Below are 27,848 nucleotides of genomic sequence, written 5' to 3'. Positions count from 1 at the left end.
AACACCAATTAACATTAGCTACAACCTTATTAAAAGTGTGCCATTTGTCCCACTAGATCTTTTATAGCAAAAGAAAATTTTTTCTTGGTCCAGGATCCAATCCCTGCATGTCCTCCTTATTATAGATAATCGAGTCTAATGAAATGAGATCATTTATAATGATTACACAGTAAAACTTATAGCCAAAAATACAAAAAGTCCTCATTTTATTTTTTGCAAAGTACTTTTTAAAAATTTTATTTCACCAAGGACTAATCCTTTGCTAATGTTCAAATTTAAACTATTTTTCTGAGTTTGTTTCATAAGAGAAAAACATGAAAAGTTGCTTCTGTGGCATTTTCTTCTAGTTTTTCAAGCCCTCTTGCAGTAGCAACTGGTTCAAAATACTGCTTTGTTTCAAAGCATGCAGTTTAGATGTATCTTCACCGATGATGGTAATATTTCCATTTTGTTCCTGAGCTGTCAGGTCACTTTCACTGTCAGACAGTGTACACAGTAGAGTGTCATTTTCATAGGTTGGAAAATAATACCTGAAAACAACCACAGATATACTGAACAACCAAAGTATAAATTATCCAGTAAAGTTTCTAGGCAGTTGAACATACACTTTACTATAATTCTGCTAGGTTTCCTTGCCAACAATTTCGACAGCATTTTGCAAAGGTGGTATGGGAGACAACTTCTGAATTACTTTTACTTTGACCTTTACTGGCTGGTATCAGTCTTACCAGTATCCTTGCTAGCTGCCCATTCAGCCTGTGCTTGATAGTCCCACAAAAACTATCTCGAAAGGCAGCTTACTCCAGTACTGGACAGCTCTAGCTGTTAGACAGAGCGCCATGGATGAAGCTAAAAATGACATCCCCTTCATTTCTACTCAAAGGCCCCAGTTCTTCCCTACAGATTACCAAAACTCAAATATGGCTACTTTTTCATACATGAATCCTTTAAATATCTGATGAAAACATTGTTTCCCTTGAATGTGTGTGTGTTCTTCCCAACTTAATCACTACTGGTTCCTTCATTCTAGGTGATCAAAAATTAAAACATCTATAGAATTTTAAGTCTATTATTCAGGTTCCTTTTCTGGACACACTTAGGAGTTAGTTCTGGAGTATCTCTAAAGATTTCACTTTATTTAAGAATTACAGGAACAGGGTCTCAGGCAATCCAGGACCGACTTTGCCTCTCACAAATCTGGGATTTTCTTTCTTTCTTTCTTTTTTTTAAAAGATTTTGTTTATTTATTTTAGAGAGAGAGAGGGAGACAGAGAGAGCAAGTGAGTGTGAGCAGGCGGAGGGGTAGAGGGAGAATCTCAAGTAGATTTCATGCTGAGTGCAGAACCTGATGTGGGGCTCGATCTCATGACCCTACTATGATCATGACCTGAGTTGAAACCAAGAGTTGGACACTTAACTGACTGAACCACCCAGGTGCCCTGAAATCTGGGATTTTCTAGAGGAAAATCTAGAGCTTTGGGGCTAGTGTTGGGGAAGAGTTGGGGGCGGGGGAGGGAGGAGGCTTATTTAACATTTCCTAAGAAGAGAGGAACCTCCAGGCAGCTAGAACTCTACAACCTCTCAGAGGTTCTCTCAGCTGAGGTTGTCCAGACTATGAGAACCAGCCCAGATGGCTGAACTGGCAAAGAAGTCTGATACCACCTCCATAGTACAGATCAGTGGACCAACTGCTTAACATTTATAAAGTGCTGAGATGAAAAATATATACCAAAAACCCTAATAGTTGTGTACTCTTTGACAGAGTAATTTTATTTCTAGGAGTTTATCTAAAAGAAAAATTGGGTAAGTGTGCAACAATGCAGGCATATGGATGGATACTCATTGTATTACTATTTAAAAGAGCAAAATGCAAGAAACAACCTCAATATCTAGCAAATTAGGGTATATCTATTGAATGGGATATTTGACAACCATTAAAAATGATGCAATCGATATGTATTAGATATAGAAACATGCTTACAATATTCTGTTAACAAAATATAATGGAAAAATCTATACTTCTATATCTACATCTTTATCTCCATACCACAAAATCTGGTTACACTTATAAAAGCGGGATTCCTTTAAAAATAAGGTTTTTGAAAATTTTTACTTTTTTCTATACGTGTATGTTTCTCTTTTATTTAGGTTTGGAGAAATGAATAAAAACAAGTAAGGGATATGGAGCTAAGAAGTATATGTTTGGTTGAGTAGTACTCACTCTGGTTGATCCCATGTCTTTCTTTCAGGAAGCAGTGATGTATGTTTAGCTTCTTCCATATGAGTCCTTAACTCTGCTTTGGATTTGAATTTCACATGGCAGCCATAACACCTACATTGGTGAATTTGCCTCCGAATGAAATTGACCAGTTTCACTTGTTGGTAGAAATTTAATCCTGAAAATGATAGTTTATACAATCATTAGACAACTGGTCAGACCCATTTTTTGTACTGTTATAATTTTTTAAAAGAGCCATGTCTCCTTTTTTAAAAAAAGATTTTATTTTCTTTGAAAGAGGGAGAGAGAGTGAGTACGAGCAGGGGGAGGGGCACATGGACAAGCAGAGTCTGCACTGAGCATGGAGTCCAAGGTGGGGCTCGATCCCAGGACCCTGAGATCATGACCTGAGCCGAAGTCAAATGCTTAACCAATGTCAACCGAAGTCAAATGCTGAACCACCCAAGTGCCCGAGCCACTTCTCTTTATTAACCAACCTGAAGAGGCAGTACAATTATAAAGAATAATAGAAACAAGGGGTGCCTGGGTGGCTCAGATGGTTAAGTGTCTGCCTTCGGCTCAGGTTATGATCCCAGGGTTCTGGGATCGAGTCCCGCATCGGGCTCCTCGCTCAGCGGGGAGCCTGTCTCTCTCTCTCTCTCTGTCTCTTATGAATAAATAAATAAAATCTTAAAAAAAAAAAAAAAGAATAATAGATACCAAACAATAACAGCCAATACTTATATAGGGCTTATGTGCTAGGCACTGTTCTAATCAGTTTCCATGCATTAATATGTTTAATTCTTGCAAAACTCTACCACATAGGTAATATTATCATACCCACATTATCTATTAGGAAACTGTCCAAGGTTGCACAGCTAGTGGGTGGTAGAGCCAACATTTGACATATATACATGTCTGTAAGAATAGCAAAGTAAAGCAACACATTCCAGAGTCTAGGAAAGTAGTAAGCTGAGGTGTGGGAAGTGAGCTTTCTACTGTCTTTGATCCATTAGCAAGTCAGTAATTTACATCTTCATGACCCTAATCTTTCCATCATACTGATACTGAGAATGATGCAATTGGGTCCATCTGTGATAAATAATCTAGCTACACTGCCAAGCAGTACAGTAGGTATTTTATATACATTATCTACTCCCTTCACATTCTGTTGACCCGAGGCCTTATGTCACACAGCCAGTAAGTGCTGGAGCTGGAATATGAACTCTAGTCTGACTTCAAAATCCATGGTCTTTCCGTTAGCTCCCTCCACTTTATTTATAATAGATACTAACCCTTAACTTGTATTTTATTTGAAGCATTCATATATGTAGGAAAGAAGAAAGACCATATGAAATAAAAAACCATATTTGAATATTACAGTTCAAAATGGTTGTGAATCATTGCTTCAGGCAATCCCGTGAGACCATCTGTGGAGAGACACATTTTGGCTGTGCACTCTCTCATCACGACTACTGAACACAGGCATCATTTACAGGATGGTGTATAAAAACGCAGCATCATGGAAAACAACTTCTGAATCACACTCACCAAGTTCTGACTTTATTTTAAGGAGATCAAACTCGTGAGCATCCTAAAAAAAGGAATGAATATCTGTGAGCATATAAATTGTTTAATCTTTTAGGCTGAAGTTATAAACAGACGGCTTATTCATAGGAGTTTGAACACTGTTGAAACTCAGTCTGTTCATCATGTTCTGCTTTTGAAGTATTCGAAATATAACTGCTTCCCCCCACCACATCCAACTACTTTTTAAAGCACAGTCCAAACAAGTCATGCCAATCAGTTCAAACATTTTAATTATTCACAGTTTGTATCTACAGTTTTCACAATTTACTATGTATGCATTCTGCAGTCTGACAAAAGTGTCCTCAGTCTCTAGTAAGATGTGGCCCTACTTACTATATTGTGTGCCTGGACTACAATTATGGATATAGGTCCTTTGCTACACAAGCAGGTAATTATACAAATCTGCTTTTCATTTTATGCTGTTAAATACGCTGTTTAATGCAAATTTCTCTTCACTGACATCTTCCCGTAAATTACATTTCTTTTGATTTTTACAATGCAGCCTTATTCTGTTTCACTCGTGTAATCGTCCATCTGGGTAAATGTTTGAACTTAAAAGCTTACAGAGAATGAAGACCTATGAAGGCATTCAGTGTAACATCAGAGGCATGATAATTAGGAATTCCATGGTACTTTATGACTGAAAGTGACTGAGCAGAGGCTGAGGACACAGGTCAAGGATGTTGCAAAGGAAATTCCTACACAGGGTTGGGGTATTAAGACTCCTTTCAATTCAAAGATATTAAGATATTATGAATTAAAGTTAAACACTGGAAACTATACAAATAAACTATTAGCAACCTGTTTCAGAGAAAACGACTCTCTGCTTTCATAAGGGTAAATGCTCATGGCCTTTCACACACCTTCTAGTTTCCTTTTTAAAAAAATTATTTATTATTTTTTTTAAAGACTTTATTTATTTATTTGACAGTGAGAGACACAGCGAGAGAGGGAACACAAGCAGGGGGAGGGTGAGAGGGAGAAGCAGGCTTCCCTCCGAGCAGGGAGTCCGACGTGGGGCTCGATCCCAGGATCCTGGGATCGTGACCTGAGTCGAAGGCAGATGCTTAATGACTGAGCCACCCAGGTGCCCCTAGTTTGTTTTTTTTAATGGAACTAAGAACAGTGTTTCTGAATGCGAGTGGGGAGAAGGTGGGTGAAACAGGATAGTCTGTGTCACTGTTGGCAGAGATGGCTGGGGGAGGGTAGGGAGAGCACATCAGAATCATCCAGTAATATTTTTTTTATTATAATCACCCCTCTACCCCCAAGCTGCGATACTGTCATGACTCATTAGATGTTCCCCTCCTCACCCCCACCGTCCAGCCGAGGATCAGAGATGTTGGGAGTGTGTCATCTCTCAGATATACTGGGGTGAAAAAAAGGTTTACAACTACTAGCTTCAAGCTTCATTATAACATAAAAATGGCATCCAGAAGGGAACACATGAACTGGAAATACCCTCAAATTTCTTCCCTCCAAATCCAAACGGTAGGAGCTGCACAAGCACACCCCGTACCCTCTCTGCCTCTACATCCCCCATGTCCCCCTGCCCCATTTCCCTCAAGGCTTGGTGAAGGGAACTTTCCCCTTTCCGCTTTCCTTATTCACTAGCACAGCAAGCAGTGAAAAAAGACTCAGAACCTGTCCATGTCTTGAGTACTGTTAATCATGGTTACAGGCCCCACATTCTAAACTAGAATTATCTCATAAACACCTCAGAGGTAGGATGGCATCAGTGGTCTGTGAAATCCCACCCTAACAGTTTGCACAGATCCTGTGCATTGCACTAAATTGCCCTGGGTTCTGGTTCTCCTTGATGGATCTGCCTCTTCTTTTTTTGCCTAAAGCACGTTCTTTTTAATAAAAAAATTATTTATTTATTTGAGAGAGAGAGAGAGGGCACGAGTGAGCACAGGAGGAGGGGCAGAGGGAGAGAATCTTTCAAGCAGACTCCACGCTGAGTGTGGAGCCCACCGTGGGGCTCGATCTCACAACTCTGAGTTCATGACATGAGCTGAAACCAAGAGTTGGATACTTAACCAACTGAGCCACCCAAGTGCCCTGCTTACAGCACTTTTAGGAATAGGATAATGACAAATTAAATTTATAAGCTTTTAAGATTGCAATCATGATCAGCTTCCCCCGTCAGAACAAAACAAAATTCAAATGAATTAAAATATCTCACCTCCATGTGGACACATAATTTCTCAACTGTTTCTGCTTGCTTTTCACAAAATAGGCAGACAGCAGAGTCAGGGCGTTCTTCCCAATCAGACCAGTCACTGTGTTAAAAAGCAAACAGCAAATAAAGAGATTCTCCTCATTAAGAGGGTGTACTACGTAGTCACTTGGTATTACTTCCTCCTCGCTGGGAAACCCTGCCAATCTCTTTCAACTCTGACATCTTTGTAAAGATTGTCACATCATATTATGACTTTTTGATACAGCTTTTGAAATTCAAAGCAGCACCATGAAATTAATATAAATAGCGAACAGGTGCTGCTCTATTTTCTTCTATTTGCTTCTCTTCTGAGCAGCTATTTTACTACAGAATCAGTATAATGTCTTTCTGACACAACTAGGTTTACTTTGCAAAAGAGGCATATCAGTAGATGCTTTCTCATTAGTCACAACCACTAAGTACACACGCTGTGAGGTGCGATGCTGGGAGTGTGTCTCTGCATGACAAATGGTGTGTTTTAAAAAGGCAAACCATATATCTTTCATGTGAGAAATACCGATCATTTTAAATGGGGCAAGTGTTAAATCTGGCAGTAAACAGAGAAGTCAAAAACCATACAGGACCCAGGTTACAAGTCCTGCATTTATTTTTAAGACACTGCCAACTTCTTGTCATTCCTAAGCCCGGAAAACTGAAATCCCAGGAGAGAAAAAAGGCCAAGCAGCTTTGAAGGAAAAGCGGATGAATAACAGGTAATCATTTTAGGTTGAAAAGAACACTTCCCAAGCTTGTAATTCTAAGGAAAGAAGCTGTGAATGTTTTAACTAGGTCAATGGGATGAACATGGAACAAGGTTAACTTTAATTCTGTTACATTCTCTACTCCAATGATAAGCAGCATGGAGAGTTCAAAGGTTGTGTAACTTCAAGGTCTGGGCACCAACCAAGTGAGCAAAACACCATTGGAAGGTATTTTTCTCTGCATTATATTTTACTTGTGTGTTCAATTAACAGTTTTTAAAAAACTTTAAAAATTTTATTTTTATTAATTTATTTACATATTTATTTTTAAGGATTTTATTTATTTATTAGAGAGAGAGTGACAGACAGCACAAGCGGGGGAGGGGGGAAGGCCAAGGGAGAGGGAGAAGCAGACTCCCTGCTGAGCAGGGAGACACAGCGCTCCATCCTAGGACCCCAGGATCATGACCTGAGTCAAAGGCAGATGCTTAACCAACTAAGCCACTCAGGCGCCCCTAAAGTTTTTTTATTATTTATTTACTTTTAAAGATTTTATTTATTTATTTGAGAGAGACAGAGGAGGAGGAGCAGAGGGAGAGGGACAAGCCGACTCCACACTGAGCATAGCACCTGATGCAGGGCTCGATCTCATAACCCTGAGATCAAGACCTGAGCCAAGACCAAGAGTCAGATGCTCAACTGACGGAGCCACCCAGGCACCCCTCAATTAACAATTTTAATGGCAAAACACTATTTGGCTGGAATAACAGTTGCTTTAGTGATTTTTATGTCAAAGTTACTTTGAATTCAAGTTTTTGCACTATTACATGGACGGATGCATGACTCACAGAGAAAATTTTCTTCATTTCTATTCTCTTCAGAATAATAATTTTATTTTTTTAAAGATTTTATTTATTTATTTGAGAGAGAGAATGAGAGAGAGAGAGCATGAGAGGGGGAGGGTCAGAGGGAGAAGCAGACTCCCCGCCGAGCAGGGAGCCCGATGCGGGACTCGATCCTGGGACTCCAGGGTCATGACCTGAGCCGAAGGCAGTCGCTTAACCAACTGAGCCACCCAGGCGCCCCAGAATAATAATTTTAAACCAAAGAAATGTTTTCCTACTCTTAAAACACAGCAATTAATTAGCAGCTATAACAAGTCTTACTCTTCCTGATGGTCTAGCAGCTCCCGATCATCTTCCAATTGAACTTCCTCCCACGATTTTCCAAGTTCCTTTTGTGGGAAGAACAGAGAGATTAGGGAAATGGAAGGAGCAGGGGGAAGAGAGGAAAGGAGAGAGAAAATAGACACACACACACACACACACACACACAAAAACCCCATAAAAAACCCACTCAAGACCACATACTCACTGGTTTTAAATCAATTCAAGTAGGATTTATTAAAAGAGTTATTTCAGTGACAAGGAAGGATGTATCCTAAAATGCTCTTAATATGTTTTTTTTTCTTGGAGAAGGAGTGATATTCTTTCAATCAAATTCCTTTCTCTTAAATGTAAACCAGTTTCTCAACCCTGGACGCACAGTAGAATCTCTTGGGGACCTTTTTAAAAACCCGAAACTATCTCTTGCTGGGGCCTGTGGAACACGGAGCTAGCCGGACTGTTTCTCCCCAAGGCCCCTACAGTCTATTTTTCAAACAGCAACCACAGTGATCTTTCTAAAGGACACTTCCCTGTCTGTATAAACCCTCCCATGGCTTCTTCCCACAATTAGAACAAAATCCAGAGGCCTTATCATGGCTTGGAAGATCTGCTCCGGCTCCTTCTCCATCCCTTATGTACCACCACTTTTTCTCTGGCTCAGTTTGCTCCAGACAGATCAGTGTCTCTGCTGTCCCTTGAAAGCAGCAAGCTCACCTCCACCGGCTACTTCCGGACTTGCTGGAACGTCTGCCTGAACACTGCTCTCTCACATAACTGTGTGGCTCAGGTGTGGGGGCATCTGCTTAAATGTTACCACCTCTTCTTCTGACTCCTCTGTCTAAAGCAACACCCCTGCTCCCAGTTACTTTTTATTCCCCTATGATGTTTTATTATTTTTTTTAAACATCAATCACTGCCTGAAATCAGTTCTGTGTATCTCTTTGTTTTCTCATTCGCTATTCGTTTTTTCCACCAGAATGTCCATTTCCAGAGCCAGGCATACAGTAAGTACTAGAAAGTATTTTTAAATTGAATTCTAACAGAAAAAGACTAAAGATTTAAGGCCAATTTGGATCCTACTTCAAAAGGTTTTTGTAAGGTGATTAAATAAATTAGTTCATGTACAGGCACACCCCAGAGATATAGCAGGTTTGGTTCCAGACTACCACTGTAAGGCAAGTCAAATGAATGTTTTGGTTTCCCAGTGCATATAAACGTTATTTTTACATTACACTGCACTCTATTATGTGTGCAAGCATTACGTCTAAAAAAACAATGTATATACCTTAATTAAGTATTGCGAGAATTACCAAAATGTGACTCAGAGACATGATGTGAGCAAATGCTGTTGAAAAAATGGCGCAGATAGACTTGCTCAACACAGCATTGCCACAATCCTTCAGTTTGTAAAAACGTGCGAGGCACAATAAGCAAAGTGCAATAAAACAAGGTATCCCTGTATATAAAGTACACGGTTGCAGGCAACAGTTAAGTGCTCAAATATCTACTTTAATCCCTTTTATCTCTTACAGTTCACGGAGAAGTTGCACCCACTTAGGGCTATGTCTGGCAAATTTAGTCATAGTTTCAGCAAAACTTTATGGAGTAATGAGCAGGAATGATTTCTTTTGGCCTAACCATTTATCTTTTCTATTCTTGAGTCATTTGTTCCTCTTTCTTATCTTTTCTTCTTTCTCCATCCAATTTTACCACTGTGCCATGCAAAAGCAGACAGTGCACTAAAGAAGGATGTAGGAACAATAATGGACACCTTTCCAAGCAGCTAAACTATGGTTACAGTCAAGTCCAACCTGACCTGCTATAAATATAAACATTCTTGTTTGATATTCCTCTTTTGGAAAAAAATAACTAAAATTTATTCTCAATTTTGAACTTCTTTTCTCAAAAAAGGTATTCACTTAAGCAAAAACAACTACAAGGTCCATTATGATTTAGGGAAAAAAGAAAATCTATCATTTATCAACTTAATGAGAGGTTTTGAAGCTGTCATTCTCTATCAGCTAAATGATGCATAAACTCAGACACACAGAGATTTACCATAATGTCATTAGAGATAGTTAATTTGGACTCTATAATGTACTTCCCAGAGTTATCATGAAATGTCTGAACCTCATTATGGACACGAGGAATGGCTTCAACACTGCCAACAGGATCCTTGTTAGTTGGAATTTTTGGTGATGAATTACATCTTTCATGGATTACTTGATCTCTCTGGACCTGTACTTTAAGGTCATTGTTGCAGGACATTATTCAAAGAAGGGCCATCTGTGGTATTACCATTTTCAATGATATGGACAAATGTTGCTTATCAATAAATGTTTTGGCCAAAGAGACATAGAATAGCTTTCAGTGTCAAACTTCCAAACCCAAAGCATTATTTTGCAACTTTCAGTATACTATTTGGCAAGTATTCAGTATAACATGTAGGGATTTTCCTAGGCAACAGCACTAACCATTTACCACTTGAGAGGAAAATGGAACTTGGTGTTCGTTAGTGTATTAAGAAACAAGTGGTTTGCATGTGACACTGGCCCAGGCTTTCCTAGAATGCTCTGCCTTGTATAGTCAAATATATATGATTTATTATAGGAATAAGACCTCCCCCCCACCCCCCAAAAAAAGACAGAACTCTCTAATTAAGATGCTGTGCCTGGTAATGAATCACGTTAGGAAAGCAAAGATTTCAAGAAAAACAAAGTTTGGAAGGCACGTCAGTAAAGATGTTCAGCACACCCCCTCAACCCCCTACATCAGATGGTTTATGATCAATGAGAGGGTGGACAAGAAAAACATAAAATATAAATCCCCTTCATCTAGCATCCCCACCGCTCCAACACAGACACTTATATATGTACTTACGCGAAAAACCCATTATAAACAGAGAAAGAGAAATGTTTTATTTTTTTCAAGTTTTAATTTAAATTCTAGTTGAGAAGTGTTTTAAATGGGGGCACTTGGGTGGTTCAGTCCGTTAAGTGTCTGCCTTCAGCTCAGGTCATGATCCCAGGGTCCTGGGATGGAGCCCTGTGTCTGGCTCCCTGCTCAGCAGGGACCCTGCTTCTTTCTCTCCCTCTGCTCCTCCCCCTTGCCACACCCTCCCCCACCTGTACTCTCTCAAATTAATAAAATCTTTTTAAAAAAAAAAGTGTTCTAAATGTAAATAATTTCATTAGAAAGAACTATACTAAAACTGTGAAAAACAGGTTAAGAGCAGACTTTTGTTACAAATGGCTTTGTATATCTTTAAGAATAAAAAAAATAAAAAATGATAAAACCACTGCAAAAATAATTTCCTTTAGGAAAACTCAGGGCTTGAAACATAAATGCCTTAGGAATAGGTAGCTGAAGGCTCAGTGATGACGGCAGGGGCATCTGAACGTGAAACTGCCTGGGAAATTGTCCCCTTGACCATCCTGGTCCACCCTTCATCGAACACTTTTGTTTGTGAGAAAACAGAGAACGTGTAGTAGGTAATCTAGACTATGCATAGTGACTTTTTATGTATTTGCAAGTCTGTTATTATTCAAAAACTGATATGAATTATTAAGTACGGAAATTATCTCACCTAAGGAAGAAAAAGGCATCTATCAATTTGCTGAGCTCAGAAGAGAGTCAAAAACACCCTCCACGTCTTAGCGCTCCCCACCCTTGATGATGATTATAGAGTGCATCTTGCCAGGGATACCCTGGGTGCTGCCATCACTTGCTGCCTGGAGATTCTGCTCCGATGGAGTTGAGGAACCCCGTGGGCACATAGCTGCTACAGGAGAGGCCCATGCATTAACTTTGTACACCCCACCCCCAAGCGCTGAAATTATGTGCTTACATGTTTGTCTCTCATACGACCTCTAAACTCTCTGAGTAGTGACTTAAATCAGCCACCTTGACTGTAATATTTTTCTTCCTGCTCCACCAGTGTCTGGTACTGGAAGGCACTCCAATGTATGTAGAATGTATGAAGCCAATGGAAGTGCTTCTTGCAGGGAAGAGGATGTGAGAAATGGATGTGCAGACCCTGACGACTAATACAACAGTTCTCTCTTTGGCCCCACATTCATCACTCATGTCAGCCTTGTTCCTCAGAGGAATACACAGTGAGTGTCTGTCAGCATTTTTTCCTCCTTTTTAAAACTAAAGCAATGTCATTATTCATTGCTTAAGTAAACTTTTAGAATAATTTATTCTTCATGTTAAATATTTCTGTGAAATATTAAGTATTTTCATTCATGGTGTCTGAAAGGAAACTAAAATGATGCTGAGCAATCTCTGACCCTCATTTTTCTCTAACTACACAGTATTAGTATTTGGAACAGTCTTTTATATACCCCTTCTATATATTATACCTTTTATCTACAACACTACTCAGGATGGTATTAAGGTTGATACTTCTGGTAAGCACTTCTCTACGTTAGGACATTTCTACATCTTTAGAGACCTTATTAGCTAATTCAATTCTTTTCTAAGGTAATTTTGTATAATTTCCAAAATGCTAAGGCTAATCGTAACATATTTTAGGTTTTTTTTTAAAATCATTCTTCTTGTTGTGAGCTATTTACCTTAGTGGGAAAGCATACAGGGCTAAGAAGGCTAAGGTTGTGGGTCAGAGCCCTTAACGAGCTTATTAAAAAGTCAGCTTTACTTTGACCTTGACTCACTTTCTAGTTTAGTACAAAAGAGAACAGGCAAGAAGGTGGTGAATAGATCATTACGAATTCATCATCATTACTTGACCAAAAACCCAACCAAAAAAGTAAGAGGTAGGTACCTTATTTCAACTGAGGAAAAAGCGAAGGAAACTGATACACAGAGAGGTTAAGTATCCTGTTCTAACTATGTGACTCTGGGAAAAGATCGTGCCTACTCTCCAAATCTATAAAATGGGGATAATAAAATCTGTGACATATGGATATGGTTAAGAGTAAATGACTTAATAATATACAAGACAGTGCTTGGCATATAGCAAGTAGTCAAATGCTGCTAGTTAAAAGAAAAAATTACTTCTATCAATATTCTCCTAAAATGATTTAATTTTCATTTTATATACTATTACAGTCTTCATGTTTTCTTGAAACACTGCTCCTAAGCTATGATTCATGCCACATCATATCTGGGCACTCAGTGGGCAGTATAATCTAGCATGCCCATCTAGAGACAGCTGGTCCTTGCGGACAATTTCAGTTTTGAAAGACGTACTACTTGATGCCCAGAGAATAAAGCATCATACTTTTCTAAAAGTGCCAGCAGAATTTGAGTGAACAGTCCCTTTGAAGTCTCCTCTAAAAGGTAAATACCTCCAGCTATATATATAATGTTCCGCTAGTCCCAAGCTCTCGAATATTATTTTAAAAGATCCCCAGAAGGAAGTACTATTAAATTGCTTCCACAGCTTTCTGCAATAGCTGATATTTCTTAGAGCTAACACTGAAGTCCACTCCCCATTGGATTGGGCTGGGTCCTGAAGCAGCATTTGTTCTAGGAATTAATGACAGTGATTTCAAGAGAAGATTGAAGGACTCAAAGGGTGCCTTTGCCTTTAGCTAGTTGTAAAACATTTGTAGCAGATCATGGCAACTTCTCAGAGTCAAACTTCAAACACATGTCAAACTTGCTTCTCAAGGGGAATTTTATTTTAACTCTACAAGGATTAGTTAGAACAGACAAAAATTCCACCCCACCAAGAGATTTCCAACATATTTCAGGATATGTTTGTTTCTGTCCAGTTGATAAAATGGTTGATTATAATCAATTATGCCCTCTGTGGCCATGAGTTTGGATTCTAATTCATTCCTATTGAGAGGAAAAAAATAATTTCCATTTGCTTAAGAAAAGTGTCTGAAACAACTCCCTTTCTCCTAATTCAAGTGGAGCGTTATGTAACCCTTTTCTTTACATGAGTGGATTATTTCCTTTGCTATGTACACCCCCAAATTCAGCAGAGTAGGGCAGGGCCAGTAGAACTCCCAGTCACTGTGTCAGTCGAAATCCCCTCTTCCATTTCTAAATGCCCCCCTAGTGACACTTGCCTCCAACTGAATACCTTCTCTTAACCAAAAAGCTCAGGAAATGGTATTGAGGTTTCTAGGCAAGGAAAACTTTCAATGTATTTAAAATCCTTGACGTGATAACACCATTATTACATTCTATTAGCCATACAAATCAAAGTCCTCTTGTGTAGTGAAATGATTGGTTTCTCTAAAATTTCCATCAAAGATAAGCTGGCCAAGGAGGATGGTTAATTTTTTTTGTGGGAAAAGGAGGGTTTTTTTAATGGGGAGAGAGGGAAGAGAGGAGATTTTTTTTTTTTTTTTTTTTTTTTTTGAGGGGGGTGTGTGGGAAGACAGAGGGAGAGAGAGAATCTTAATGAGGCTCCATGCCCAGTGCATGAGCCCGACTAGGGGCTCAAATTCACAACCCTGAGATCATGACCCGAGTGGAAATCAAGAGTTGAATGCCCAACCCACTGAGCCACCCAGGTGCCCCATGAAGAGATTGTTTTTAAAAAGTTATCTAGCATAAGACACCTAGTACATCCAGATGTCAAAAGATGGTTTTTGAATAGAATATAGAAGTCTCTGGACTCAAGGTAATAGATAATATAACAAATGAGCAACAGTATGTAGATACTCAAATGTTTTATGTTTATTATTACTTTTTTTTTTTTTTCGGTCCAGATCACTGTGAATTCTAGAGACATGACATTTTTACTGTGTAAACATCTGGCAAATCAAAGACAAACCAAATCAAGTTATGCTTTGTAAACTAGCCATTACGAAGCTAATCACTGCTTGGAAGTTTCCCTCTATTACATTTTGACTTTTATACTAATTGCTTGTTTAAATATTAGACAGCCCTTAGAAAGATTTTTGTTTGTGGAAATGCAATCAAATTTTAAATTATGAAGAGAAAGCCTTACCAAATAATTGATGACATAAAATTGGTCATATTCTCTGTTCTTAGGATTAATCCTCCGATGCTGTTTTTTCCTCATATGGTCTTTCAGTGTATTTTTGTCCCTGAAGGTCTTCTCACAATACAAGCACTGCAAGCTAAAAAAATACACAAACACTGACAGATTACACAAGTCTCCTGGAAAGCTGCTGCAAAAGTCCTTTATTTTTAAGTCTTACGATTATTCATTTTAGGTTACAGAATCTTCAAGTAGGATACGACATCCCTGTCAGAACCTCTCTTACTTCATTCATTCAGCTTTGTGGGATGCATGCTTGGTTTATTTTGTAGTTGGCTACATTGGCCAACTGGGCTACGTAGTCAAACTGTGACAAAGATAGTTAATACCCAAAAACTATTGTGGTGTTTTCTAATCAAATTATCTCTTCTAAAAATGAGAACGTAGTTATGTTCTTCAAATAATTACAATGATAACTAGCATCGGCTGCCTCCACTGAGTACAACAAATTAGTCCATGGCTTGGCATATTCTGTGAGCTGATTTGCAGGGTTTAATGCCTAATTTCAGTACATACTAGCTGTGAGACTTGGTCAAGTTACTTGCCTTCTCTACTGACATTCATTTTCTAATGAAAATGAACAGATTGCTAACAAAACATCTTTCTTAACCTAAGTCTGTCAGTGGATACTGCCTGTAACTTCTCCCTACCAGTCATTAGAGTTCCACTTTTTGGAGTCACACAGATTATATCTAAGTTCCCTTTTACATGAAAACTCTCAAATGGGTGAAATCAGTTGTTTCAATTTCGAATTCTTTTGTCATCACTACTAAACATCCTTTGAACCATTTCTTGTGCCACAGAAATAACTATATTCTTTTATAGCACATAATTATGGCATTAAAAAATTATGCTAATCTTGGGGCGCCTGGGTGGCTCAGTCGTTAAGCATCTGCCTTCGGCTCAGGTCATGATCTCAGGGTCCTGGGATCAAGCCCCGCATCGAGCCCCACATCGAGCCCCGCATCGGGCTCCCTGCTCCGCGGGAAGCCTGCTTCTCCCTCTCCCACTCCCCCTGCTTGTGTTCCCTCTCTTGCTATCTCTCTCTCTGTCAAATAAGTAAATAAATAATCTTAAAAAAAAAATTATGCTAATCTTGCTAGAAAGCACATCTGTTATTATTTTATAAATGAAGGATCATTTAGTAAGAGTAAAAGGACATTAATGTAGTGTTGATACCAGAATTTGAACTCAGAACTTTTAATATTTCTTTCTTAATGTTATTGCTCTGAATACTGTGGGCTGAGATTCCATTTGGGAAAAAAAAAAAAAAATACAGGGGCACCTGGGTGGCTTAGTTGGTTGGGTGTCTGAATCTTGATTTTGGCTCAGGTCATGATCTTGGGGTTGTGGGATCGAGCCCTATGTTGTTGGGCTCCGCACTTACTGCGGAGTGTGCTTGATATTCTCTCTCTCCCTCTCCCTCTGCTCCTCCCCCCACTCAAGCTCTCTTTCTCTCTCTAAAAATAAATAAATAAAATCTTTAAAAACAAAGAAAAAACCCCAAAAAACCTAGGTTTTGAGAGAAAAAATACTGGGCCCTCTCCTACAGAAAAATGTGGATAGATTTTTGAAAACCATTTTAGTGACCTAGAGAATTTCCTTCCTTATTTTACAAGCTAAGCTCTAGATACCCACTAGATACAGTCACCAGAATATGGTCTTAGGAAAAGTGGAGTGTCATGATATATAAGTGTGAATAAATACTAAAAGGTAAAAGAATGCACAGAGTATGTTATGTCTCACATAAAGCTGAATAACATACAACATTTTGACAATATATTTACCAAATATGTGAAAAATTATACTGAAAAACGAATTACCATGACAAAATTAAGAAATGGGGAGATATGAATGAGGAAGGGCACACATGAAAATCAAGGGAATTAATAATGTTCTATTTCTTTATTTAAAAAAAGATTTATTTATTTTAAAGAGATAGAGAGAGAATCTCAAGTAGACTTGACCCTGAGATCATGACCTCAGCTGAAATCAAGAGCTGGACGCTTAACTGACTAAGCCACCTAGGCATCCCTGTTCTATTTCTTAGGCCAGATGTAGAGTATACTCTTCATACCCTATATAGCATATGTTACATGGTATGTACACTGTTTGGTAATATGATACTTCTTTTAAAAAGCAGTAAAAGGCAATATGATCTAGACAAAAAGAAGAAAATTCCATTTTATTAATTAGTTCTTTTAGATTAATCTTAAAAAATTCACAACAGACAATAAAAAAAATTCCCAAGAGTCCAAAATTAAAATAGCTTCAGGTTGTGTTTCATGAAAAAAATACTTACTTGTCCAGTTTTTTCTGTAATGTGCATAGAAATTCATTGCAGTTTACAATGTTGTCTGGCAATCCAATGTTGAAAGCATGTTCTCTGGCCATATGGTTCAAAAGAATAGATCTACGAAGAAATTTGAATAATTTATATTATATACAAATCATCTAGTAACAAATCAAGTCAGGGATAGCACTTTTATAATGATTACACTAATCAGAAGTACATGCAAAGGTTAAACACTAAAACACACATTTGGGCTATGAAAGAGTGGTATGTTATATAGTATTTAAGTACACATATAATCACAATAGTTCTTTAAAGTGAGTTAAGTTTGTTCCATTATCTGCCAGTGCACAGGAATATACTCTATAGATGAATTGGGTTTCTGTCCTTTAAACTATTAAACTGTGCTTTGCATACTTTTCCAATTCATTGTAGGGAGAAGGAAGAGACAACTCCCAAAGGGAAATATGTCCTTCTATATATGTCCTGGGATCACAGACATTTAGTCAGCTCACGATCAGACACCGACCTGGAACCCACAATTAACAAATCTGAGTATACGTAAGGGTTACCATAAACTGAATATACCATGACCAGTCTGTTGATTAGTTTATGCTAAAAAGGAAAATTTTAATTTATCTAAGTTTTACATAGCAAAAATGCCTATGTGTAAAATATATTATTCTACTGGGTCTTTATCACAACTTTATTTTTATTTATTTATTTATTTATTTTAAAGATTTTATTTATTTATTTGAGAGAGAGAATGAGAGAGAGCACATGAGAGGGAGGAGGGTCAGAGGGAGAAGCAGACTCCCTGCAGAGCAGGGAGCCCGATGCGGGACTCGATCCAGGGACTCCAGGATCATGACCTGAGCCGAAGGCAGTTGCTTAACCAACTGAGCCACCCAGGCGCCCCTATTTTTATTTTTTTTTAAGTTTATTTATTTATTTAAGTAATCTCTACACCTAACATGGGGCTTGAACTCAGGACCCTGAGATCAAGAGTCGCATGATCCTCAGACTGAGCCAGCCAGGCGCCCTCTTTATCACAACTTTAGTTCATAAAATGAAGGTGACAGTTTTGGGGAACTCATTGGTACACAAACCACTCTACACAGTGACACATTATACAATTTACCTAGCTTATTTAGGACACTAAGCTGGCTCCAAATCACTGTTTTTTAGGGTTATTATTTTTTTCCTTTAGAAAATAAAGCAACCAACCCTATGAAAATGTTTGTTGATTTTTTTAAGTATGTAGGAGTCCCATTCATTAATCTCATAATTAATACGCTCTTTTGGCTAACCACTTAACTATTACTGATAACTTTGAATAAAACTAGTATTTCATAGAGTATTTCACAGTGCCTTTTGGCACAGATTTTTCTCTATGCCAACTGCCCTACAGAAGAATCAAATCTTCATTAGTGGTGTTTTGAACATCAGTGCTGCAACCAAACCATTTTCTAAATTCAAATTAGTACTGTATCTGTAGCTACCCTCTCCTCAATGTTTTTCAGGTAATAATGTCAGTTACTGTGCCAGGCTTTTTTGTTTTTTAATACTGTAGACTGCCTTCTTTGAAGTGGGTAGAAAAAGGTATTTTTCTGACTGTCCATTTTTTTTTTAAAGATTTTATTTATTTATTTGACAGAGAGAGACACAGCAGGAGAGGGAACACAAGCAGGGGGAGTGGGAGAGGGAGAAGCAGGCTTCCCGCAGAGCAGGGAGCCCGATGCGGAGCAGGGTGCCCGATGCGCGGCTGGGGCTCGATCCCAGGACCCTGGGACCATGACCTGAGCCGAAGGCAGACGCCCAATAACTGAGCCACCCAGGCACCCCTCTGACTGTCCACTCTTATGTTGCCACTGAACTATTCCCAGTTACTAGAGGTTACAACTTCATGACTTGTATTTAAGTCATGTTCATTTGTAAATATCAAATGCTGTATAATGAGAAATCTGTCTGGTTTTTGTCCTTGATTCCTGGCACAGAGCTTCTAAAATCCTTGGAATTTCTCCATGATAGGATTATCTTTGTTACGCTGACAAGGCGACTAGCCCTTAGCTAGTTTCAGAATGGAGGTTGGTCAAGGAAAAGACTAACCACAGGATTAGAAGGTAGAGATTTTGAGCCAGCCTGACCTTCAGAGAGGGGAGGGATCTGGAGATTAAGTTCAATGATTGAATCAATCATGCTAATGTGATGAAGCCTTATTAAAAATTCTGGAAATCAAAGCTCAGTGAAGATTCCAGGTTGGTGAATACCTTGATGTGCTGGGTGGGTGATACGTCCTGATTCTTTGGGGGAAAGGGCACAGAAGCTCTGAGTTCAGGAACCTCCTAAAACTTGCCCTATGTATCTCTTCATTTGGCTGTTCCTGATCTCTTCACTTGGCTGTTCCTTTATAACAAAACTGCAGTCCTAAGCATACCACTTTCCGGAGTTTTGTGAGTCATTCTGTAAACTACTGAAGGATGCAAATTACTGGTGAGAATCCTTGAATTTTTAGTCAGTTGGTCAACTGAACTTGTGGCTGGTATCTAAAATGCAAGCAGTCTTGTTGGGGATGATGCCCTTTAACCTGCAGAGCCTGATGCTAACTCTGGGCGATTAGTTTTAGAACCGAATTATAGTATGCCAGTTGGTTTTCGACCCAGATGGGAGTGGTAAAGAATTATCAATACCCCAGTTTTTGTTTTGGGTTTTTTTTAAATCTTTGTTGATTTTATTTATTTTTAAAAGATTTTTATTTTTATTTGTCAGAGAGAGAGAGAGAGAGAGAGAGAGAGAGAGGTAGGCAGAGGTAGAAGCAGGCTCCCAGCTAAGCAGGAGCCCGATGTGGGACTTGATCCCAGGTCCTTGAGATCATGACCTGAACGAACGGAAGGCAGACGCTTAGCGGACTGAGCCACCCAGGCATCCCTAATCTTTATTAGTTTTTATATTCAAAAATGAAACATCAAAAACTGCTAAAGGTTTAGAGTTAACAATATAGAAGGGTGTGTCTGTAGTAGTTTGTTGTACATGGTCTTGCCTGTCAGCCAACTGAAAAAGTCCTAGGACATTAAACACAAATTTATTTTTGGCATTTAAGAAAAAAGAGAGGCAAACCAAGAAACCAACTCTGAACTACATAGAACACATTGATGGTTACTGGAGAGGAGGTGGGGGGATGGGTTAAATAGGTGACAGGGATTAAAGAGGGCACTTGTAGTGATGAGCCCCGGGTATTGGAGTTAGTGTTGTATGTAAGTGATGAATCACTAAGTTCTACACCTGAAACTAATATTACACTGTAAGTTAACAACTGGAAGTTAAATAAAAACTTGGAAAAAAAATAAAAGAAAAAAAATGAAAAAATTATTCCCCTATTCTGCTTAGAGCAACTATAGTCCATCTTTGATGTCAGGCATATTAAAAAAAATTATTGCTGATATATGAAAGGGTCCTGAGCTAATCCAAAGAACTTAATTTATATAACCATTATGAATGTTTTGATATGTTTTCAGATGAAAAACAGTAATATTCAAAGACATGCATAAAGGCAAACCTGTTCCCGAAAAATTCCTCACTGCAAAACATACAAATACCATGAAAATTGTTATCATTTCTTTCTTGCTGCTGTTGTTCCAGAATTTCTTTCTGTAAAGTAGAAACAGATATTTGAGATTATTTTTTTTTAAAGATTTTATTTATTTATTTGACAGAGACAAAGAAGGAGAGAGAAAGCGCACAAGCAGGGGGAATGGAAGGCAGAGGGAGAGAGAGAAGCAGGCTTGAACCCAAGACCCTGGGATCGTGACCTGAGCCGAAGGCAGACGCTTAACCGACTGAGCCACCCAAGCACCCCTGATATTATCTTTAATAAATCCACAGTTAGCTAATGAAATATGTTATAGTCTGAATGGGAGGAATCTGGGAAGAAGCACAAAGGGAATATATGAATACTGACATTATTTCAAATTTCTCCATTTCTGTCCTTGTATCAAAACTACAAGTCTATACTGTTTTTTAAAAAAATATTTTATTTATTTGACAGAGAGAGACACAGCAAGAGCGAGAACACAAGCAGGGGGAGTAGGAGAGGGAGAAGCAGGCTTCCAGTGGAGCAGGGAGCCCTATGCGGGGCTCGATCCCAGGACCCTGGGATCATGACCTGAGCCAAAGGCAGATGCTTAACGACTGAACCACCCAGGTGCCCCAAGTCTATACTGTTAAATGCTGACAGAACACTCCATTTGGATAGCTATGCAGGAAACTCAGAGTTAACTGGGTCTCATCATCCTTCCCTACTCCTGTTTTTATTAGTCAACTCCCATTCTCTCCCTCTTTTCCAAACAAAAATGTGGTGGGCTTTTTGATTTGCTCCTTTTGATACTCCTCAGTTTAGTCTGCAATCAAGTTCTGACAAATATTTCACTTGAACTACCTTTTATATTACTTTTCTCCACCATTCCCAATGCCATCACCTTGAGTCCAGTTTTTAATCAGTCATGGGATTACTATAAATAAGTCTCCTAGAGGGTCTCCAGGATCTCAGTCCTTTTTTCATCATATCCATCCTTCTTTTTGCTCCAAGGCAAACTTTCTTAAACGTTGTTTTCCTCCTACACTATTATCTAGTTATTCTTCATCTCAAATAATTTTTTAAAAGATTTTATTTATTCATGAGAGACAGAGAGAGAGAGAGAGGCAGAGGGAGAAGGAGCCTCCCCATGGAGCAGGGAGCCCAACAAGGAACTCAATCCCAGGACCCCGGGATCACAACCTGAGCTGAAGGCAGAAGCTTAACTGACTGAGCCACCCGGGCGCCCCCAACTCAAGTAATTTTAAATACGCTTTGGTAACATTTGCTCCAATAAAATGTGGTTCTACACACCCCGGTGGCTCTACACACCATCATTCCTTGAGGTCATTTTATTTCTCTTTGCTTTCTGCCTGTTAACAAATCTTAATCTGTAACTTAAGACCATTTCTATCAAGATTTCCATTTCCAGACTACTGTATAAGAGTTACGAGCTCCGGCTCTGAAACACTGAGTAGACTTGGATTTGAACTCTGGCCTCAGTGGTACTCAATATTTTATTTAACTTTTTCAGTTTTCTCATTTTTAAGATGAAAATGGAAATATTATCTCGCAGAATCGTTTATAGGATTAAATCAGATAATTTATGTAAAGAGCCCAAATTGTGCATGGGTCATTAAATGTTGGATATTATTGTTATCCTGCCAATGTCAATCTCTACTGTTTATTACCATCATCTCTTTGTTAACTGTTTGCCTGCCTGGTCTTCTGAAGGGATATGAAAACTCTTTGGAGTTAAAATTAAGTCTTTATGCTGTTCTTAGAATGGCATACTACTCTCCAGCTTCTCTTACAACATGGAGCTCAAAATAGGAACTTTAAAAAGTTTATTGCTGGGGCTCCTGGGTGGCTCAGTCGGTTAAGTGGCTGCCTTTGGCTCAGGTCATGATCCCAGGGTCCTGGGATCGAGCCCCGCATCGGGCTTTCTCTTCAGTGGGGAGCCTGCTTCTCCCCCTCCCTCTGCCTGCTGCTTCCCCTGCTTGTGCTGTCTTTCTCTCTCGGTCAAATAAGTAAAATCTTTAAAAAAAATAAAAAGTTTACTGATGATTCTGTGAATACTTATAGAATAGCATAAAAATGAGCTAATATCTAGAAGCTTAATAAACTCCTTGTGGCATTGCTGGAAATGTATCACCAAACATCTAGAAATACTAATCCACTTGAAGAAAAAAAATTAAGAAGTTACCATGATAAAAATCAATTCAATGAACTGGTTTCAGCCATGATGGAATAATGGATATCACACTTACCCTCCCCCTGTAAACTACTATAAAATAACTTGCTTCGGGCGCCTGGGTGGCTCAGTTGGTTAAGCGACTGCCTTCGGCTCAGGTCATGATCCTGGAGTCCCGGGATCGAGTCCCGCATCGGGCTCCCTGCTCGGCGGGGAGTCTGCTTCTCCCTCTGACCCTCCTCCCTCTCATGCTCTCTGTCTCTCATTCTCTCTGTCTCAAATAAATAAATAAAATCTTTAAAAAAAAAAAAAAAATAACTTGCTTCATCTATTTTATTTGTTTTCAGACATTGGGTAATAGTGCAGGGTTGTGATCCATGAAAGAATAAAATAATACACTGCCAGTTTTCTGCTGGGTGGTATTTTCCAAATTGCAACATAGGGAAGTGAAACCCAAATGAGGTGTAGCTACCTCATTGGTTGGAGGAAAGAAAAAAAAAAGACTGGAGTTCAGGATACTAAAGCGAGTGCACTTTGTAGGACAAGGTACTAGAGAGAAGAAAGCTGAAAAGAGGGAGCTCAAGAAACCTGTACTGGGATTCTTTTGATCTTTGTCTAAATACTGAGCTGTACATGTACAAAGGACTCATGAGTTCTGATGGAGGAATTTCCAGGGGCTGTGAAGCTTAATGGAGATCCCAGAGGTTACAGCACTAGAATATGTTGGGAGTTCCGACATGCAGAAAGAAAAGACCTTGCTCAACACTTCAGGCATACAGCAAATATAAAAGAAACTCTTTACATTTACATGCTGGTAGCAAGTGGATAGATAAAAGAGAAATAAAGGAGCTAAGGTAGATGTACCAGACCATTTTAATTACTGCTTTTTTAGTTTAAGTGAACGTTATACCAAAACTGAAATGGATAGGAGAAGTCAAATAAAAGAAGTATTGTTAAAGGAAACTGAACTTTTATAAACATGCCTGGCTTGACTAAAAAAAAAAGAAAAAGAAAAAGAAAGGAAAACACATTTCAGAGCTCTATATCAATAACTTTGTTAGCAGCAAAAACAAAAACCCAGCAAATAAAGCTCTTGATAAAAAACCCTATCACTACTGGTACAGTAAGGCCGCAGCCGAGCCCGTACTTTCCCTGCCTTTTCCTGTTTTCAGTCCACAAGACTCAGTGCTCAATAAGTCACCATTCTGGCTCATATTTCTCAAGCTTGTGATGATATAACCTAATTTGGCTAAAGAAAAATCTTACTCAACTTAGTATCTCCTTGGTTTTGGCTCAGCACAAACACGAAAGATTTGTGAGTCTAAACCAGAGGGATACTAAGCCATTTAAGGTTTTCTTTGGCCAAATTAAAGTTTTATCAACTGATCCTGAATTGTAAAACCCGAATGTAAACATTAGAAGTGATAGAAATTGATTCTTCTTAGGAGAGCCTAATTTACACTCTGGTATATTTGAGGTGGCATGGGATAGACAGGAAAATAAGAAAAATCACTTTAATGGCAAGTAACTAAAACCAGGCTGTTCTGTTCTGGAGCCTCTCTCACACGGTGATGGCGGGTACTGAGGACTCTGTTAGTTTACCTGCACAACTGACAACCACAATAAGAGAGACAAAGACTCTGGAGTGCCCTTGTCATCCCTGATCTTGCAGGCCCCACACAACTCCTTTAATTTTTACCCAAGTTCATTCCACGAAGATCTGCCTTTTGTCCATGGCACAAACTCTTTTTAAACTCCTTTCCAGACCTTCCTTGAAGGGGAGCTACTTAAACCATTTGTTGCTCCACCTCTGCTCTCTGTTTATTTCATTTGCATAAGACTTTTCTCATTTTCATATTAACAAGTCTAGGAAGAACTTCATAATTGGGAAAAATGAACACAAGGACTAGCTTTATTTGGATTCTCTCCTCTTCCTAGACTTGATAATTTTAAAATAAGAGAAGTCTTATGTAAATGAAATTAGCAGAAAGCAGAGGTCAATCAAGAAAAAACAGCTTTCCTTTTCTCTTTCTTTCCTTTTTCTTTTGTAAAGCTTGGTATCTGATTAGTTCTAGCATATATTTTACCTCACTTTCAAACAAAAAAGTATAATATTAACAGATAATCCACAGAAAGCATCACAAAGATGTGTAAATCAAAGCCTACCAGCTTTGTGGTTTTATTTTTCTAAAAAAAAAAAAAAAAATCTCATGCTGGGTAGACATACTAGATTTTATTCATGGATTTATAGAATAGAGGGATGAAGAGAAAGTCACAGATGTTATATGTTTGAACTTCTCAAACTTATCTGATGAAGTCAGATAAAATTTTCATTACAAAATAGGCTTGGATAAAAACCACAGTTGTAAGAATACAAGATCAGCTTCTGTATTAGGCAAAGAGTCATAATAACAAGCTGTATTTTTGTCTAATTGGTTTAAAATGTCAAGAATGGCAGCAAAGGGGTCAGTGCAGAGTCTTTCATCTTTATTCATAAGCCGAAGGCAGAGGAAACATTAATGAAACAGCAGATAGAGCAGATGGCATTCAACAGTCATAGGGGATTGACATATATAGGTAGAAAGTGAAAATGTGAGTTAGGCTGAAAGTTATAAAAATCAGCAACTTAGAAAAAAGCAATTTAGAAAAATCTCAATTTAGTTAAGTATTTGTATACAGGAAAGCAGAAACTGATGCTTATCCAATGGAGATCGCTTGTGTAACGTCATGAAGGAAAACTAAAGCTGATGTTATTAATTATAGATACGAAAAACGTTCTCTAGATACTGACATTTCAGATTCACAACAGACTTTCCAGCTGAATGGCTGTATGAGTGACTGTGAGAGCAAACAGCACACCCCAAAGGTTCCCTCCCGATCTAGCCCACAGGCAGCACAGTAGAATCCAGGTAGGCATTCTCAGGTTAGAAGCCCGGCTGAGCTCCTTCAACAGAGAACACAAAAAATGTCCCTACTAAAGTCAGAGCAATGGCCCAGAGCCTCCAAAGGAAGGCAGCAGGATCCCCTAGGCCTCCTGCTTTCTACTTTCAGAATCATGGATTATTTCTGAGGTCTTTGGGATTATTTCATTTACACCTCCACCTTGGCCTCAGGCTGCTATAAAACAATGTGGCATAAAAATGAAAGTAAAAGAAAGAAAAAAATTAGGTAGGATGGGCACATAAATTGAAGATTAAAAAATAAAAATAACACACACACACACAACTCAAACCTAAAGGTGGACCCCAAATTTGGCTATCAGCTTTCTTAGAAAAGGGAAACCGATCAGACAGGGGTTTGTGCTGGTTTTGTCCCTTATTTCTCAGAAGTAACCTCTATACCCCTGGTATTTTTTTTTTTTTTTTTAAGATTTTATTTATTTGACAGAGAGAAACACAGCGAGAGAGGAAACACAAGCAGGGGCAGAGGCAGAGGGCTTCCCGCCAAGCAGGGAGCCCGATGCAGGGCTCGATCCCAGGACCCTGGGATCATGACCTGAGCCGAAGGCAGACGCTTAACGACTGAGCCACCCAGGCGCCCCTATACCCCTGGTATTTCTTGAACAGCTGGAGTGTCTTTCTTCCTCAGGGTGAGCCCTCTGACAGCACCTGACAGCTAATGCTAATGAGGTAACTCAGGATGGAGGCAGCCATGCCAGAAAGTCCAACTGCGTGCTTAGCGGCTCAGGGCTTTGAGCCACATGCTATCAGCCTTACCTCAGAAAGAGGGGGAGAACTGGTGGTTGAGTTCAGCTCTGTGGTCAATGGCTCAATCAGTCAGGCTTAATGAAGTTTCGGTAAAAACCCCGGACACCAAAGCTCAGGTAAGCTTTCCTAGTTGGCAGTACTCTGTACTGCCACACATTGATGTGCTGGGAGGGCAACAGGCCCCTGGAAACAATGGAAACTGTGCTTAGGACTTTGCCAGATTTCCCCCTATATATCTCTCTTGTTGGTTCTCATTTGTATCTATTTCTATAACAAAACTGTGATTGTAAGTACAGTGCTTTCCTGAGTTCTGACAGTTGTGGGGTAGTAGGAACCCCTGAATTTGTAGCCAGCTGGTCAGAAGTGAAGGTGGCCTGGAGATCCCCCACTTGTGGCTGGTGTTAACATAAGGACAGTCTTGTGGGGGACTGTGCTTTGTGAAGTCTGGCTTAGCTCTGGGGAGCTAGAAGTTATTGACAAGTATACAATATGATATAATGGACAATATATTTAGAATAAATAGACCAAACAACATGGATGTTTCTCATAATGATCCTCAAAATAAGCTTGCTCTCATGCCAAAGCACATTCCAAACTTGGTGACATGCAGAGGGGTTGGGTGAGGGTTGCTAGGATACAATATAGATGCCTGCTTCCTCCTGATTGGAGGTTGAAAGTTTAAGACTATCTAGGAAAACTACTGAACTCAAACAATGTTCCCCGAATGTAGTTTTATTGGTCGATAATAATCTAGATTTTGTCTTTTCAGTAAAGCACCCGGAATGTTGCTTTTCTAGCTCTCACTTGGATGTAGAGTCACAGGACTTAAAAGGTAACGAGGAGACATGTGGGTTGATACTCTCATAGAAATTGCATAGTCCTAAACATGGACTGGATCGTGCATAGCAAGTCATTTAATTCTTTGTCAAAACGACTCGAGAATAGCCACAAACTACACAAAAAAAATCCCTAAAAACATTCTTAATCTGCATTTCATCCTCCCAACACCAACTACTGGTCTCTAAAGTTGTATTTTGTTAATCATGGTCACAATTTTCAGCATGGATTACATTTTAAGTAAGGTGTCACCAGTTGCCTAGCCCTGACTGGATGGGTGGGTGGGGGATTGTCAGAAAATTATCCAAATAACACCTGGCAACGAGTGACATAATTTGCTAGCATCTCCTGCAAAGACA

The 27,848-nt window shown here is 39.0% G+C and overlaps 1 protein-coding gene across 2 annotated transcripts in view; it reads right to left on the bottom strand.

Moving 5' to 3' along the window:
- Positions 1-27,848, bottom strand: part of ZNF277 (zinc finger protein 277) — a 104,252-nt gene continuing 76,404 nt past the window's right edge. For both annotated transcript variants that reach the window (XM_021699311.1, XM_021699312.1), the window contains exons 5-12: positions 20,737-20,828; positions 17,190-17,300; positions 14,834-14,966; positions 7,900-7,967; positions 5,997-6,093; positions 3,770-3,812; positions 2,222-2,396; positions 1-530 (exon numbers count right to left, since the gene is read on the bottom strand). In XM_021699311.1, the coding sequence (XP_021554986.1) occupies positions 344-530; positions 2,222-2,396; positions 3,770-3,812; positions 5,997-6,093; positions 7,900-7,967; positions 14,834-14,966; positions 17,190-17,300; positions 20,737-20,828 (906 nt within the window). In that variant the 3' untranslated portion in view covers positions 1-343. The remainder of the gene's footprint in view (positions 531-2,221; positions 2,397-3,769; positions 3,813-5,996; positions 6,094-7,899; positions 7,968-14,833; positions 14,967-17,189; positions 17,301-20,736; positions 20,829-27,848) is intronic.

The sequence above is a fragment of the Neomonachus schauinslandi genome, chromosome 12 (genome assembly GCF_002201575.2).
Source record: "Neomonachus schauinslandi chromosome 12, ASM220157v2, whole genome shotgun sequence".
Lineage (NCBI taxonomy): Eukaryota > Metazoa > Chordata > Mammalia > Carnivora > Phocidae > Neomonachus > Neomonachus schauinslandi.
This window is presented reverse-complemented; position numbering and strand designations above follow the sequence as displayed.